This window comes from Rhamphochromis sp. 'chilingali', assembly GCF_963969265.1.
Source record: "Rhamphochromis sp. 'chilingali' genome assembly, chromosome: 2".
NCBI lineage: Eukaryota > Metazoa > Chordata > Actinopteri > Cichliformes > Cichlidae > Rhamphochromis > Rhamphochromis sp. 'chilingali'.
In genome coordinates, this window is record NC_137930.1 from 41,784,564 (window position 1) to 41,802,239 (window position 17,676).

Here is a 17,676-nt window from a genome sequence, read left to right on the forward strand (position 1 = left end):
CACCTCCTGTGTATGTGCTTGTTGACTTGCTAACATAATAATGATATTTGATTATCAGTAAAGTTCCCCTTTGTTCCTGTTTAAAGAGACTGATTACCTGGAGGACTCACTTTCTTGCCTGAGCTCGTTAGTGTGCACCTGGATCAGAGGACATTAATGTTTGCTCATACTGGATCAACACTCCTGAACAACGCTGGATCACAGAGGAGTGTCAGAGTTTGTGGTTCCTGATCAATCAACCGTGGCTGTGAAGGATCAGTTACTGCAATCATTAATTTTTGGACTGATCTGATTGGCTCCTTTAACAGAGAGATGGGAAATGACCTTATGCTGCAGATCGGTACTGCCATGCAGCTCAGAGGCAAACAGAAACTGAACTGATGAAACAGATGGGAGGTCAGACAGTTTGTTACCATGACAAAATAGGAAATCCTAAAATTTACACATTATCTGTAATCTGTCAGAGGTCTCTCCGGCATGTCTGGGGTGAGTGTGGGTACGTATCTACCTGTGTGCTCACATGGCACCATGCCCATGCTCTGGTCCCACCTCCATCACTCATGAAAACAACCTGCTTTACCGCCTCCATCTAAAACAGGCTCAACACCCTTTTCCTGCGGAGTACGTCGGCTTTCACTGAGCTGCAGGACACCACCTGATGAATCCAGCAAAACTACCTCAGAGACCACAACATCATCAAACCTCCATCCTCCTCCACTCCAGGCTTCTGTCCATAAGAGTCATGATTGGAGTCGCTCGGCAGCTCTGAGTGCAGCTCAGAGACAGCGTAATCCTGAAGCGCCCCTGCAGGATCCCTAGGAACACAGCTGTCCACAAACACGCAGACTGAAGATTAATCTTTGTGTCATCAATCTGAGGCTTGACAGACGACTGATGTGATGGGCCGCAGCCAGAGAGGGAGAAGGTCTTCGCGGCTTCTGACCTGCTCTACGAAGTTCACATCCTGCTGGCCGATCCTGGTACCCAGGCCGTATGTTTGATACCACTGTTTCCTTCTTTGTATCTACTCAGATTTTCACAAAAAGTAATTAAAATTGACAGTTTTCATAAACTCTCAAGGTCTCACACCAAATAATAACCAGATAATCAATAATCCTCAGTCTGTTTACACTGATTATGTTGTTGGCTGGTTGCTAGTTAAGATTTTCACTGATTTCACACCAATAATAAACTACACCATCACACCACGTGACTCACACCATGTCACTTCGATAAGACACCAGCAAGCTGAGGGTTAACGTGACTGATCCGCCGATTGTCTTCACATTAAAGCCCCTCAGAGGTTTCTGGCTTACTTCCTGTCTATGGATGAACCGCAGCAGTGTCAATCTGAATCCACTGTGGTGCTGCTAGAGTGAGCAGGTGTGGAGCTGTGGGCTCAGTTTGACCTTCTGTGGGCGGTCGGTGAGTACGAGCAGGTGGAGAGGGGGGCGTTTTGAAGGCGGAGCTGTAGTGGATGAAGAGCCCGCTGACATATCTGTCCCAGCTGTCCCAGGTGATCGGGAGACCCGTTTGCTCTTTAGGTGAAGTAGTGTGGTCCAGAGTGGGAGCATGTTTGGCTATCAGGATGTTACGTAATTGAACAATAATTACATCTTAAAATCAATAAATCGTCTATGATCGTTTAAGCTTTTTAATCAAGAATAAACCGAAATACTTGTGTTTCCTCACGTGGGACAAAGGGGGAGCGGGGCTTCGTTCCAGTAGTGCTCTTACGCACGACGTCATACGTCACGTCCGGAAACACAAGATGGCGGCGGCCTTTCGGAGGGTATGGAGCAGCGGCAGGTATTTATCTGTTCTTCATCTCACCTGTTTATAAAGGAAGAGCCGAAGAAGCTTTTTGGACTACGATGACCTGGATGTCCGAGAACCTTCACACACATACATTCTTTTTAAGCTTTTCAGTGTCGCTTTCGATAATGAGTCATTAACCATTTAGCATCTTTGTTTTCTGAAACTCAGAGAGACCAGAATTTTAAGTGTCTCGTTCATTTAAAGCCACTGAACGTGTCAGGTGTCCACTAGGGGCGATACCTGTGCTCTCTGACGCTGAACGTCTCATGTATTGATCACTGATGTGATCTGATTGATCAGTTTGAGTGTCCTTCCTGTTTTTCAGAGTTTTCTCTCAGAGCTGCAGACGCTTCAGCACAGGTGAGCCCCCCCACCCCAAAACTGGAGAAGACAGAGCTCTTCAGCTGTTGTTTGTTTGTGGATGATGTAATCTCTGTAGTCCAATCGGCTCTCGTTGTCTCTTCAGGACGTGGTCTTCTGCCAGGCCCCCGGTCCCTGCCCTTCCTATTGGTGACTGGTGGTGGTTACCTTGGTTACAAGCAGTACCAGAAGTGGGGCCACGGGGAGGATGGAGCCCCGCCCCCTGTGGCTACACCCACACAGGTAAAGTGAAAACTTTCTCTGATGTCTCCTCACTTGCCTTGTAACACTGAGCACGTGCAGTCGGACTCACAATGAACGCGGCGTCAGTGCCTTTTGTTTACCTGCGACGTGTTTGTAGCTCTCATTTCTGTGATTGGTCGGTGGCAGCATGGGAAAAATTGTCTCTGCGAAGTAAAATCCAGACGTTCGGCTGTCAGGTGGAAGATGCTGATTCTGGTCATCAGAAACAAAACGCTTGAAATTTTTTGAGTTTCTCCCCAAATAAATCGACTCAATAAAATCTGTTCGCCTCATTTCAAAGAAAAAACTCAGAAACACTTAAGGACGACCTACTCGCGCAACGTTTAAACAACAACTCCACAGATATTTAAACATTTCTGTGACAGCGGCGACAGGAAGCATTGGGCTCATATTGATTGAGCTCCTCGATGATTGAAACACTTTTTAAAAAAAATTTAAATTCACAGAAAAATGAAAATCTTGAACAGGAAACAAACCAAATGTACAGGAAGCAGTTCCTCGGGCCTTCGGTTTGTTCCAAACTTTATTTACAGTCAGAGCGTCGGTTCATTGATTATGTTTACAGAAGAAAGAATCCTTTTATTTTTACAGTAACTGAAGAAGATAAAATTAGTTTTTTGATTATTTACGTGATTTTAAACACAAACGTATAGATTCATGGGCCTGAGGGGGGCGCTGTGGGTCCATGGTTTGATTTCCTGCTCTCCTGGTCTGCATGGCAGAGTCCTCAGGTCAAAACTGAGCCCCAAATTTCCCCTACGGTGAATCAGAGTGAACCTGTAAATGGACTCATTCTTACACATTCTTATACTCTCTCTCAGTTTTTATTGCCACTAGTCATTTTAAAGCTCTTAAAAAACCTTACGTTGTAACTACAGTGTCTGTGTGTGTGAGACTGTGTTTAGATTGTCTCTCTGTTTAAAATCATATCCGGAGGATTACAGCATAGTGGTGATCACATCATCAGCGGTGCTTGTGAAGGTTTTGATGCTCTGAGGCCTCTGGAAGTGTTTTGCAGCCGCTGGCGTTGGTGCCATGGGCTCGTGGGCTCTCACTGACGACAGGAGGACTTACAGTGGCTCAGTAAGAATTCATGCTTTTATTTTGAAAGAGATGCAGGGGGTTTGTGGAGCCGTGACAGAAACGATTAAACACTGAAATGTGTCAGTCAGAAGGCCAGCTGTGTCAGCAGCTGAGGATAGGTCAAAGGTTGCTGTGAGATGAAACGTGGTGTGATGGCGGTCAGCGTTACACAACAGTCAGTTATCAGTTATTACAGGGAATCTATCAGAGGACACAAACAGCCCATAAACCCTTCCTCCTCCTCCCACTCTGAGCTTAAACTGGACTGTCACCTGTTCGACTGACTCCTCCCCCTCTGAACCGCTGACATTATGCCCTCCGCCTCCTATTCATCACTGTAGTTACCGAGTTGAAATAATGAAATACTAGTTTTGATCTCACGTGTCAGTAACACCTCACCTGTGTGCTTGAAGGCTCAGGGTGATGATGTAATGATGATGCGATTCTGCTGAGTTTCTTTAAAAGTTACTCTGTGATGACAGAAGGCAGACGAGCTATTGATTATTGACAGTTGATCTATAAGTTTGTGCTTTAACTAACCATTGGCTGATAGAACAGGACACCTCACTTCCTGTTAAGATCAGCTAACCCACAGGTGTCGAACTTCAGGCCTCAAAGGTCGGTGTCCTGCAGGTTTTAGTTGTCCTTGATCCATTGCAGCTGATTTAAATGGCTAAATTACCTCCTGTCTTGAAGTTCTCCAAATCCCTGGTAATGAACTAATCATTTGATTCAGGTGTGTTGACCCAGGGTGATATCTAAAACATGCAGGACACCGACCCTTGAGGCCTGTAGTTCGACACCCCTGAACTAACCTGTCACACCTGCCTCACCTGGAAGCTGCCACATTCACCTTTAAAAAAAACAAAACCTCAACATATGGTGACATCACAGCAGGTCAGCTGGTTGGTTGGTTATCTGGGTGAAAGGTGATATTATGTCACACAGCTCGGTCACTCAGGCAGGCCCCGCCCCTCTCCTCACGGTTGTCTTGCTCTGATTGGTTGGCCTGTGACTGGCACAAAAGTCTTTATTTGCAGGTTTAATGATCAGGCTTTTTTCATTTCTGCTTTTAAAAGAAAAACACAATAATTTTAATACTTTTTATCAGAGAATAAAAATAATTAAATAATACTGACAAAATAAATTAAAAAAAAATAAAAATAATAATAATAATAATAATAATGGATTGCATCTATAAAGCACTTTTCTAGACCCTCAAAGCGCTTTACAATTCCACTATTCATTCACTCTCACATTCACACACTGGTGGAGGTAAGCTACAGTTGTAGCCACAGCTGCCCTGGGGCAGACTGACAGAAGCGAGGCTGCCATATCGCGCCATTGGTAGGTGGTAGGTGAAGTGTCTTGCCCAAGGACACAAAGACCAAGACAGACAGAGCAGGGGATCGAACCGGTAACCTTCCGGTTACAAGATGAGCTTTATTTATAAACTCTTCATAAAGTGTTGAAATATAAATTTATTTCAGTTATTTTATTTGTTTTGGTGCAGATTTGTAATTTAAAAACAAAAAAAAATAATTGAAATAATAGTTTTAATAGTTAAATAATAATTTCATTCCAAACACTCATTTAAAATAATAAAAACTGTCACAATTTGATCAATAATTTAACAATGGCTGTTTCTTTTTTTAATAAAATTTTTTAATCTTTAATTTTAAATTTTATCCTCAACAAAAGTATTTTAACCATTTTTCTGTTTTAATTCCTCAAACATGGAAAAATTACAGGGAGGAGAAATATAACAAAACAAACTTTTAATTTTTGAGTGTTTATAATCTGCATGAGTGTTTTCCAAAATAAAAATGATTTTAACCCTGAGAATAAAAAATGAAGCTTTTATTTAAGATTCAGTGTGAATGGATGATCAGTGATTAATGATTGACAGTTTCTTCCTCCTTCATGCTATTAATAAACAGAGGAGGAGCTGTTCAGCGTTATGCCCTCCTCTTCCTCCTCCTCCTCTATGCGTTCCTCCGTCTCTCTCTCATTTCTCCGTCTGCTCTCCACGGACACTCCTCTTTCTCTCTCACCTCTTTAACTCTTCGTCATCCTGATGTGTCGTCGGCCGGTTCGCTCTCCTGCGACGGCGTCTTCGCCCAACGCTCGTTCATGGTGAGGTTTTTCTCTGGTCGCCGTGGTGACAGGAGGCGTGGTGAGAGTGCCCTGCTGCGGCAGGTGAGGCGGCAGAGGCGAACTCCCAAAGGAGAGAGCGAGAAAGATGGAGGAGGGCGAGGAGTGAGGAGGAGAACGACAGCACGATTCAGGTGGGAGAGGAAGTAGAGAAAAACTTTATTTACACAAACAGTGAGTACAGTTTCATTTAGAAGCACAACAGGAAGGGACAGAGGATGCCGCTCAAAGTTTAAAATTTAACGAATCAGATCCACAGATCAGGAAGTGCAGGTAATACTCGGGCCACCGTCTTCACAGGGTCAGAAGTAATCCGACGGTTGATGTTATTCCAGGACTCGCGAAGCAGAGGTGATCTCTGAATTTTTATGGTTTTCATGTTCAAAATATGAGGCCCAAAGAGACGTTAGTGCAGGTGAGAGAGGCCATCATTGATCTGAAACACCAAAATATAGCAGTCACAGAGCAGAAACTTTTTATCAGTGTCCCAATCAATAAACTCGATCACTGTTAAAAAGAATGAATCACTGATCAGCTCAGCAACAGACCTGAGAGAGCAGAGAGGGCACTAAAGGTGATGACAAAATTATTTGCATGTTCAGAAAAACAGCTTCACAACATCAGAAGTCTCTGTGAGGAGAAGGTCTGTGATCAAGAGATGCCGTCATGGAGGGAAACGCGGCGCTTACTAACCTCACTCAGGAAGATCTGACTTTAAAACATCTGAAAAATGATCTTTAGACAGACAAACAAGATGAAGCTGAACCAGAATGATGGGAGAGAAAAGTCCAAGAGCTGATCTCAGGCCAGCGTTTCAGTAATTAAAACTGAAGGCAGAGAGAAGAAGCCAGCTGAAGGAGGAGACACAGCAGTCTGTGGGTTCTTCAGCAGTCAAACCGTTCTTACATTTAAATGTTGTTGACATGTCCAAATACTTTTGACCCTCTGAAAACAGGACTCTCAAGAGTCTCAGGCGTGAAAGAAGTGTGTGTGTGTGTGTGTGTGTGTGTGTGTGTGTGTGTGTGTGTGTGTGTGTGTGTGTGTGTGTGTGTGTGTTAAAGAGGATTTGTGTGTGTGTGTTGCAGCAGGATTAGCATCAGTGGTTATCTAACTGGGTTTGCAGGTTAGCACAGGATCAAATGGAAAGAGGCTAACACACTAAGCTAGGCTAAAGCTAAAATAGCTGACCTGCTAAGCAAGCAGTCACCGTAGAAACCCCCCTTCCTAAACGCTCTCACGCACATTCATTGCTTACTTTCTCTCACACACTCGCTCATTCACTAACTCTCACACATACATTCGCTCACTCGCTTTCTCACACACACACACACACACACACACACACACACACACACACACACACACACACTCTGTCAGACTCATGTATCCAGGTGAGCACCTTGAATCTTATTGGCTGAAGAATATAAAAATAAATGGCATCACTCCAGCTGCTGAGAGTTTATTTTGGGGGAGTTAATGACATCATGACATCAGTCTCCATCCCTGTTAGAATTCTTTTAGTGTTCTTATCTTTTAGCGTCTGCTCCTCCTCCGCCTCTCCCCACGCACAAGCCCCGCCTTCTCCTCACCTGCCTACACCCGCCTGTTTACATGACTTGGACTCATCAGCTGTTCTGGTTTATTTTTTTTCTTGTATTTGAAAAATATTCATGTTCACGTTAAATCTCGTTATTATAATCAGGCTTCAGGTCCCTCGTTTGGCTCTCCGTCACCGTCTGAGCGCGCTCAAGGGTGGCGTGAGTCGCCCTGCTGCATGGCGCCACCGGCCAATCTCCTTCCTGTGCTATATCCTGTCTGTGAGCACTCTGCGGCCACTGGCCTGCCGGGTAAGAAGCCTCTGATTGGTTGAAGTGCAAGGCGGGCAGCAGCCATATTCGTACATCCTGCTTCACCTCCTTTCCTGTCTCCTCTGATCAATATCTGATCAATCGACCAGTTGATGCAGTGACGCAACATTTCCAGTCTGCATTTTGAAAATGAAAGCGTGAAACAATCAGAAGCAGAAACACAAACAGAACACCTTATTGATCACTGATAACAAACTTATTGATCTGTCCCATCGATTGGATTCAATTACCCTAAAAAACTGTTGGACATCTAAACTTTAGTCCCCTACCCCTATTTATCCATTCTCTTCTTACCCACGACTCCCCCAAAACTCCTCCTTTACTTTCTCTCTTTTTACTCCAGTCTATAGAATGACTCGTCATTTGTCATTTTATCCACTCATGTAAATAAATTCAAAGGTGTAGCTGCTGTTTCCTCCTACAGGTGGCATTGTACCGTTCCTTCCCTACTCGACTCCTCTCTCGGGCGTGGGGTCGTCTGAATGGGGTGGAGCTCCCCACTTGGCTTCGGAAACCCATCTACTCCCTGTATATCTGGACCTTTGGCGTGAACATGCAGGTCAGGACATGCTCAGTTTGTTTATTTGGCCATTTTGTTTTCTTTATTACTATTAAATAAAGTTTGTTTGTTCCTCTGTTTGTCCACCAGGAGGCAGCAGTGGAGGATTTACATCATTACAGAAATCTAGGAGAATTTTTCAGGCGACGCCTTAAACCTGCAGTCCGACCACTCTGCGCCTCCTCCTGCCTGGTAACCTGCTCCTCCTCCTGCTTAGACAGGGTCTAAACTGGGAGATAAACATGGTTAAACTGAGAGATAACGTTGCCGTGCCTCAGGAAAGTATCAAGAGAGCTTCAGTTGTTGCGCATGTTGTCATGTTACAGCCCTATTCTGAAATTCATTTTACATATATTACCCCAGAATGATGAAGTGAAAACAGTTGGCTTAAAATTACTGCAAATTTATTAAAAATAAAAGAACAAAACAAAAATGTAACATATACATAAGTATTCACAGCCTTTTCCACGAGACGCAAAATTGAATTCATGTGCTTCGTGTTTCCACCGATCATCGGTCACATGTTTCTACAGCTTGACTGGAGTCCACCTGTGGTAAATTCAGTAGAGTGGACATGATTTGGAAGGGCACACACCTGTCTATAAGGTACCATAGCTGAGTACTGTGAGTACATGTCAAAGCACAATCCAAGCCAGGAAGTCTAAGGAACTGTCTGTAGGATTGCATGGAGACAGATCTACTGAAGGGTACAGGAAAGGTCTCCATGAGCACACAGGCCTCCATCATCTGTAATTGGAAGAAGTTTGACACCAACCAAGCTCTTCCTAGAACTGGGCGCCGAGCCAATCTGAGCGATCAGGGTAGAAGGGCCTCAGAGGTGACCGAGAGCATTGCTCTGTGGAAAGAGAAGAACGTTCCAGAAGGACAACCATTTCTGCAGCACTCCACCAATCAGGCCTGTATGCTAGAGCAGGCAGACTGAAGCCACTCCTCAGTAAAAAGCACATGACAGCCTGCATGGAGTTTGCCAAAAGGCACCTGAAGGACTTTCAGACCATGGAACCAAAATTATCTGATGACACAAAGATGGAACTCGTTGGCCTGAATGTGAAGTGTCATGTCTGGAGGAAACCAGGCATCGCTCATCACCTGACCAGTACCATCCCTATAGAGAAGCAAGGTGGTGGCAGCATCATGCTGTGGAGATGTACTTTTGCAGCAGTAACTGGGAGACTAGTCAGGGTAGAGGGCAAGATGGGGGGGGGGGCAAATCTTCATCTAACACCAACAGGACAACGACCTTCAACACACAGCTGAGATAACAAAGGATAGGCTTCTGCAGGACCATGCTGTGAATGTCCTCAAGAGGCCCAGACAGAGACCAGCCTTGAACCCGATTAAACATCTCTGGAGAAATCTGAAGATTTCTATGCGCTGATGTTCCTCATCCAGCCTGATGGAGCTCGAGAGGTTCTGCAAAGAAGAATGGGAGACCTGTTGGCGGTCTGGAGTTGACACTGAAAGCATTCAGAGCCTCGCTACGTGCTGCCAAACCAGGTGTTGTGCCAAGGTAGGTATCCCCGACAAAATTTGTTCCCCCTGTGTTGCGAGGATTCGCTGGGCACGGAGTGCGGATCTAGTTTACTCCACCTTCATTACAGACAATTAGACGTGGAAGTAGTGATGTTTTAGTTTTGTGAAAAAGTGAAAAATGAGTGTTGTTAGATTACCATTTAGTATGAGGGTTATAATATATTTATTATTCTCACGTGGTATCAGACAGGATTATTTTAACTAATGAAGGACATTTTGCCTGATAATTATTTTTATTGTCCTATAACTTTACTGTATAAAGAGCTAAAACGTGCAAAGTTTCAGGAGTCATTATAAGAAGTGTTTGTGAACTAAAAATCAAGAATGTGAGATACTGTTTGTTTGTGATTTGGAGAGCCCAGCGTGATGCAGGGGAAACTAATTCTGTCAGAGATACCTACCTTGGGACGACACATGGCTAAACAGTTTCGTGGTTCGGAGAAAAAAAAACTATGAAAAACACTTTTTTTTTTCCACACTTGTTTTAAGTTTTTTTGTAGAATTTGCACAAATTTCAGTCTCAGGTTAAATGTCAGACAAACAGCTTACACTGACTTGATAAAAGATGAGTGTTGTGAGAGGCCGTGTTTGCATTTTTTTGCACTGCTTTCCACTCTGGATGTCTATTTATTGTTAAGCTTAAAGGGTCCATTCTACAACCTGAAGTTGTTGAGTATAAACATAATTTTGTGCTGATATTGCACTTCTTTTTTTCAGAAACAAAGAGTTTTTGAAATCTGCATAAAATTGCATTTTAAATTACTATTTGAATGTTACTTTAAATACTTTGATTTAAAAAGATCAGTATTGCTAAACTGAAATATTTTTGGGTGCAGTGTATTTTTTGCAGACAAGTGTAATAGTGTTTTTTGTTTTTAAATTTTGGTATGAACGTATGCAAAATGCAGCAAGACATTTAAAAACAAAAAGTTTTATTTATTATAAAATAGACGGATTCGTATCGGTATCGGTAGATATCCAAATTTGTGGTATTGGTATCAGACATAAAAAAGTAGTATTGTGCCATCTCTATATTATTGTAGCGTCTAACTTACAATATGGAGCGCCTTTAGATGACCTTTGTTGTGATTTGGCGCTGTATAAATAAAAGTGAATTGAATTAATAAATAAATGCTGTTGCTGCTTCATACTTGTTATATTTGTGTTTTTTACTTTTTAATAATAAAAATAATTTCAGCAAACATTTGCCTTTGTCAATGTGGGCTATTGTGTATAGAATTTTTAGGTGAAAAATTAATTGAATTAATTTTGGAATAGAGCTGTAACATGACAACATGTGCAACTAGTGAAACTCTGTGAATCATTAAAGATCAATACATTTTGTGATGGAAGATAAAATCAATTCTATCGCCCAGTTTAACTGAAGCTAATGTGAAAGATACTGGGAGACGAAGTTAAACTTGGAGCTAGACCAGGGGTTAACCTGTGAGATAACATTAAACTAGGCAATTAAACTTGGGGGTTAACCTGGTTGTTTGGGGTCTCCGGCCTCTTCCAGACCTCTCCGGCTGATGGAAGGATCCTCCACTTTGGTCGCGTAAAGAACTCAGAGGTGGAGCAGGTGAAGGGGGTCACCTACAGTCTGGAACATTTCCTCGGACCACAGAAGAGGCGGTGCAAAGGTAAGACCAGACCGCCTCCATGTAACGGTGACCATATGTACAACTCACGTAGTGTAGTTTTGTAACGCTAACGTCAGATATATTTTATGTCATGTAATATACCCAATAAAACATTGCATCAAAATATATTAATGTGTTCAAGGTTCAAGGTTCTTTATTTGTCACATGTTATACAAGTATAACACACAGTGAAATGTAGCCTGACACGCTCCTCGACATGTGCAAAAATTGGGGGGGGGGTGTAGAGGAAGAACATTATATATATATATATATACATATAGTATATACACTGGGTGAATGTGCAGTAGTAGCAGCAAGCAGGTGAATTCTGTACATTAATATGAATAGACATCTGACTATTTTACAGGATAGACAATATAAACATATTTAAAATTAAAGGAATTGAAATGTACATTGTGCCTTGGTTTAGTGTCTGGAAGAGAGTCCTGTCTCAGTCAATTATAGATGATGTGAGAGGGCGGGTGTGTGTGTTTAGGGCACGGATGGCTTGGGGATAGAAGCTCCTCTTGAGTCTCTCTGTCCTTGCCCGGAAGATGCGGAACCTTCTACCAGATTGCAGAAGTTGGAACAGTTTGTTGCCTGGATGGGACGGGTCCTTCAGTATCTGCGCTGCTCTAGTCCGGCATCTCCTGGTGTAGGTGTCCTGAAGCGGGGGGAGAGCAATCCTGCAGCAGCGTTCTGCTGTACGGATCACTCTCTGGAGAGCTTTTTGGTCCTTCACACAGCTGTTCCCAAACCACGATGTCATGTTCTGTGTGAGGATGCTCTCCACAGCGCCTGTATAGAAAATGTGAAAGGAATACATGGCAAATGAAAGTACTTATTTTCCCCTCCACAAAGTCTAATAAAATGAAAAGCGGGATCATGTGGGACCCTATAAAGGCTCAAAAACTAGTGGAAAAAATAAGGAATCATTAATAAATAATAATAAATAAAATAATGGAACTGGGAACTTCTTCGGCCCACCCGTCCACACAACTCTCCAGGTCCAGGCATCACTGAAAAAAAGGAAGAACACCCTGCCACAATGACCAGCTGACTTCAAAGTTTTTATGATTTCTCTTGGAAATGACATTTGTTCACCATGCAGGTGAAAATCCCCTGAGGTGTTGTAGGTTTGAAAACCTGCTGAGTTTTATATTAAGCAGGTTTGATAGAACTAAGATACAGCGACTTTCTGTGAACTTCACCTGAATGTACGTGTGACTCCTCGTCTCCTGACTTCAGTTTGACACTTTGCAGTCACACCTGTTGAATCCCTGAGGGCATCTTTGAGGTTTGTTTGTTGTTTACCTGTTTAACCCCGGCTTCTCTTTGTCCTCAGACTCCTCGTCGTCCTCCTCCTTCAGGGACGACCTCCTCTCGTCTCCCGACAGCGACCTTTTCCACGTTGTCATTTACCTGGCTCCAGGTGACTACCACTGCTTCCATTCGCCCACAGACTGGAGGGTGGAGCTTCGGCGTCACTTTCCAGGTGAGAGTGTGTTCACCTGTGCAGCCATGTGGTCTTTGCGCCCCCACCCTGACCCGCCTGTGTGTCCTTCCTCGTTAGGCTCGTTAATGTCGGTGAACCCAGGCGTTGCTCGTTGGATCAAAGAGCTCTTTTGCCTTAACGAGCGTGTGGTTCTCACCGGCCAATGGCAGCAAGGCTTCTTCTCATTAACGGCGGTCGGTGCCACGAACGTCGGTTCAATCAGAATTTACTTTGACCAGGTGACGTTACTTTGTGTTCCTGTGGTTTTTCTGAACGTTTTGTTTTGATCAGTTCTTGTTGGTCTTTCTTATCTCGTTCACTCTGTATAGTGAAATATTGATTAACTGATTGACTGATCGATTGATGGTTGGTTTTAACACTTCCTGTTTTAATTGCTCAGGAGCTTCAGACCAACACACCTCGTTACAGTAAAGGCTCCTTTCATGATCACAGCTACATTGCTGACCAGACGGTGAAGTTTGCTGGTGAAGGGGGCGTGGCCTTACAGAAGGGAGAGTCGGTCGGGGAGTTTAACCTGGGCTCCACCATCGTTCTGCTTTTCGAGGCCCCCAAAGACTTCAGCTTCAACCTGCAGCCTGGCCAACGAATCAGAGTGGGAGAAGGCCTCGGCAGCCTGTAATTGGATGACTTACAGGCTCAGGGGGCAGGGCCGGATCAGAGACAGATTTTAAGAGAGGAGTTTTAGGAATTCTGGGTATTTTTCTCTGCGGAGTACTCGAAATAGATGCTTATCACAACAAGCACGCAGACTCCCAGAATGCCTTGTGCCCGTGAGCGGGAAATGCCAAACCCCTCCCTCTCTGTCCCTCTCACTCAGAGACTCGACCAGCAGCTGAACACATTTCTGTTTGAATGTTTCAAACTTTATTGCTCACAGGTTTTTGTTAGCATCAGCTAGCTCACATCTGATTGGAGGCCAGTGATTGGTTGAAGGGTTATTATTACTAATTTGTCTCATTAATCTTGTTTTTTTTTTTGTTTTTTTTGTGGGATTTAAATGTGACACCTCCTCCATTTTCTCTGCTTTTGTAAAAGATCTAATTATGAATAAAGGTTTTTTTTCTTTTTAAATAGACTGCACGCACATTCCTCTTTCTAACCTTCCAGTGGTCGCAGTGGCAGAGTTGTGTGAGAGTGTGGCAGCAATTGGATGGTGTCCCTTCAGTCAGCGGAGAGCCTGCCGAGCTGTGGCGGCGAAGTCAAACTAAAAATTTATCTTTATTAAATAAAAATGTACAGAATTTATTTACTCAATTTTTATTTTCATCTGAAAGGTTAAAAAAATGAAGGCAGCAGAAATGTTTTGGGAACGTTTGTCGCACCTTATCTTAAGCTCAGGTAAAACATGTTCACAGTTGGTCCTAATTCCTGATCAGTGGCAGAAGTCAGCAGCAGTGTGGTATTAATGGAAGGTGTGTCTGTAATATCAGAGTGATGTTGATGTTAAGAGACAGAAATAAAGAGAGATGATGAGTTTTAGGCTAACATATAAAGGCTAACACATTTATAAAATACAGCGAGGGCCTGAGCTTCCCACCAACTTCTCAGCTGCCCAAACTTTTATTTACTTTGTATTATTAGACTTCTTTTGTGTCTATTATTAGACTCTGAATTACTGTCCAATATTTTGTCACGTTCACTTTTTTATTTGTTTTTTGGGGGTGGGGGTAGATATGTTTAAAAAAAATCACAGTGCACTGGTCAATTTAGAAATATACAGCTTTTTTAAATACCAATTTTCATACCAGATTCCATTTATTTTCTTTTACTTTACTTTGTCATTGTTGAATTGGAAGATGAAGCTTTGCCCCAGTCCAAGGTGCAAAGAACTCTGGAGCAGGTTGTCATCAGGGATGACTCGCTGTATTTATCTTTCCCTCCATCCTGACTAGTCTTCTAGTTCCTGCTGCTGAAAAACATTTCCACAGCATGATGCTGGCACCACCGCTTGGTTTGTACTCATAGTGACACTATCAACCATGGGACAATAGTCAAGTCAAGTTGAGTTTTATTGTCAACCCAATAATATACACTCAAACATACAGTGGGATAAAATATCGTCCTCCTGGATCGAAGGTGCAAAGTGTAAAAAATCTGAAAAAATTTGAATATACATATATATACATATACAACTATACAGAAATAAGATAAGTACAATAGTGTTGTACTCTTAGTTTAAGTAGAAAACAGGAATAAATAAATACAATACACAGAGTCAAACAGTGCAATACCGAATAGTGCAACTATTGGAAGTGAGAGGAGAGTGTTATGCAAAGTGTTATGTAGTCCAAGAAGTGTGTGGAGAAGAGAGTCCAGTGTGGAGGAGCCGGAACGCTATTGGACAATCTCGCCGACCTGCTCCTGATAGTTCAGAGTCCACTTCCGGATGATGGGGTGATGCAGGTCAGCCATGATGCTGATAAGAATCATCAGCCAATAAGAATTAAGGAAGCAGTTACATTACTGTGCAATATCCTAAAACCAGACTGGGAAGAAGATGTAGTATTTTCATCCAGGTAACTCTTAAGCTGATTATATACCAGCCTTTCAAGAACCTCAGCTGAGACACAGAGTTTAAAAATTGGTCTGTAATTATTGACCATTGAAGAATCATTACTTTTCAGTAGCGGGAGTACGAAGGCGCAATTCCACATCTCCAGTAATGTATTCTGTTGTATGGAAAATTAAAAAAATAAAAATCTGACTTAGCTATGATACTTGCAGCCAGGCCCAAGAAGAAAGGAGACAGACTGTCCGGACAGGTTGACTTTTTAGTGTTGAGGTTCTTCAAAGCCTTGCATGCTTCTTCTCCCATAAAAGGTTTAAAGGAAAAAGTATTAGTTATCAGGGCACTGCTAGAAAAGTTGTATGCAAGAATTTTCCCATCCGATACTGTGCTAAACAAAGAACAAGAAGCAACAAAGTTTTTGTTAAAACAATTGAACATTTCAGTTTTGTCTGACACAGGAGTGGAGTCAATAATGAAGTGAGGAGGTAGCTCAGAGGAATGAGAGCTGGCAGAGACTTTATAGTTTGCCAAAATCTCCGGTCATCAGTGGTTAAGGTCAAAAAATAGTCACATTTGGCCATCCCGATGGAGGGAGTAAACCGATTACCCAACTGATGAGTCAGACTTTCTCGTCCAGGCCAGGTTTCTCTGGTTCTCTTATCATGTGTCATGTGACCTGAAAGTCAGCTGACACAAGTTGCGTGTGGGTGTTGAAGCGCTTGGGAAGGGATCTCAAAACTGTTGTAGGTGGTTGACAGTTGTGGTTCAATATTGGCTGTTCCCTCTGTTCAATATCGGCCATTCACATCAGCTTCTTTCATGCCTCATCAATTTCTTTTTCTTTCTTTCTTTCTTTCTTTCTTTCTTTCTTTCTTTCTTTCTTTCTTTCTTTCTTTAATGCTTTGCTCTATCATCCTGCATTTTTACTGATTTGGTTCACACCATGCTTGACAAAAACATGGATGGTGTATTAGTTGCTCCATTTAAACACAAGCAGGTGTCTGAGAAAAAAAACACTTTATTAATAAAAGATATGTTGGTGTACAGCTGTCGTGCACTTTCATCACTTTGTAGGAGATGTTCAATAGCACACTTTCCTGTACGATCAGAATATACACTACTGTTCAAAAGTTTGGACACACCTTCTCATTCAATGCTTTTTCTTTATTTTACTACTTTCTACATTATAGATACAAACTGAAAAAATCTAATATCTGAAGATATATGGAATTATGTAGCAAAGAAAACATTGATAAATAACTCTAAATATGTTTTATATTTTAGATTCGTGAAAGTAGCCACCCCCTGCTTTGTTGACAGCACTGCAAACCCTTGGCCTTCTCTCAATGAGCTTCATGATGGAGTCACCTGAAATGGTTTTCATGACACAGGTGTCTTGTCAGGGTTCATCTGTGCCTTCTTGTCCCAACCCCATTACCCCATTGTTGTGCAGAAGTGAGGTTGCTACACAGCTGACAGGCTTATTTAACAACTGTTAGAAATCATATTATAACAAGAACTAATCAGCAAAGTAAAGAGAAATGGCAGTCCATCATTACTTTAAGAACTGAAGGTCAGTCAGTCTGGAAAATTGCTAAATCTTTGAATGTGTCCCCAAGTGCAGTCGCAAAAACCATTAAGCTGTATAATGAAACTGGCTCATATGAGGACCGCCCCAGGGAAAGGAAGACCAAGAGTCACCCCTGCTGCTGAGGATAAATTCCTCTGAGTCACTGGCCTCAGAAATCACAAGTTAACAGCACCTCAGATAAGAGCCCAGATAAATCCAGATAAATGCCACACAGAGTTCCAGTAGCAGACTCATCTCTACATCAACTGTTCAGAGGAGACTGCAGGAACCACTACTAAGGAAAAGCAACAAGCAGAAGAGATTTGTTTGGGTCAAGAAACACAAAGAAAGGACATTAGACCAGTGGAAATCTGTGCTTTGATCTGATGAGTCCAAATTTGAGATCTTTGGTTCCATCCACTGTGTCTTTGTGCGACACAGCAAAGCTGAATGGATGCGCTCTACATGCACGGTTCCCACAATGAAGCATGGAGAAGGTGTGATGGTGCTTTGCTGGTGACAATGTTGGTGGATTTATTCAAAATTGAAGGCACATTGAACCAGCATGGCTACAGCAGAATCCTGCAGCGACATACCATCCAGTTTGCCTTTAGTTATACCATCATTTATTTTTCAACACGACGATGAACACAAACACACCTCAGGCACATCTCACTGAATGCCTTCAGTTAGAATCTACAATGTAAATAGTTGTGAAAATAAAGAAAAAACATTAAATGAGAAGGTGTGTCCAAACTGCAAGTGTACATGAATGTGT

The 17,676-nt window shown here is 42.6% G+C and overlaps 1 protein-coding gene across 4 annotated transcripts; it reads left to right on the top strand.

Annotated features, from left to right (window-relative positions):
* The first annotated feature begins 1,320 nt into the window (after positions 1 to 1,320).
* On the top strand, positions 1,321 to 13,808 carry pisd (phosphatidylserine decarboxylase). Of its 4 annotated transcripts, none has more exons than XM_080874660.1 (10): positions 1,321 to 1,595; positions 1,704 to 1,809; positions 2,144 to 2,178; positions 2,285 to 2,421; positions 7,972 to 8,106; positions 8,197 to 8,298; positions 11,180 to 11,303; positions 12,649 to 12,798; positions 12,877 to 13,037; positions 13,199 to 13,808. In XM_080874660.1, the coding sequence occupies exons 1-10, from the start codon at positions 1,478 to 1,480 to the stop codon at positions 13,436 to 13,438; spliced, it is 1,308 nt and encodes a 435-aa protein (XP_080730786.1). In that variant the 5' UTR covers positions 1,321 to 1,477; the 3' UTR covers positions 13,439 to 13,808. The 4 variants fall into 4 exon arrangements, with proteins under 4 accessions (XP_080730786.1, XP_080730787.1, XP_080730789.1 ...); XM_080874661.1 differs by having other exon boundaries at positions 1,321 to 1,544; XM_080874663.1 differs by lacking the exons at positions 1,321 to 1,595; positions 1,704 to 1,809 and adding an exon at positions 7,382 to 7,526 and having other exon boundaries at positions 2,138 to 2,178.
* Positions 13,809 to 17,676: the final 3,868 nt, after the last annotated feature.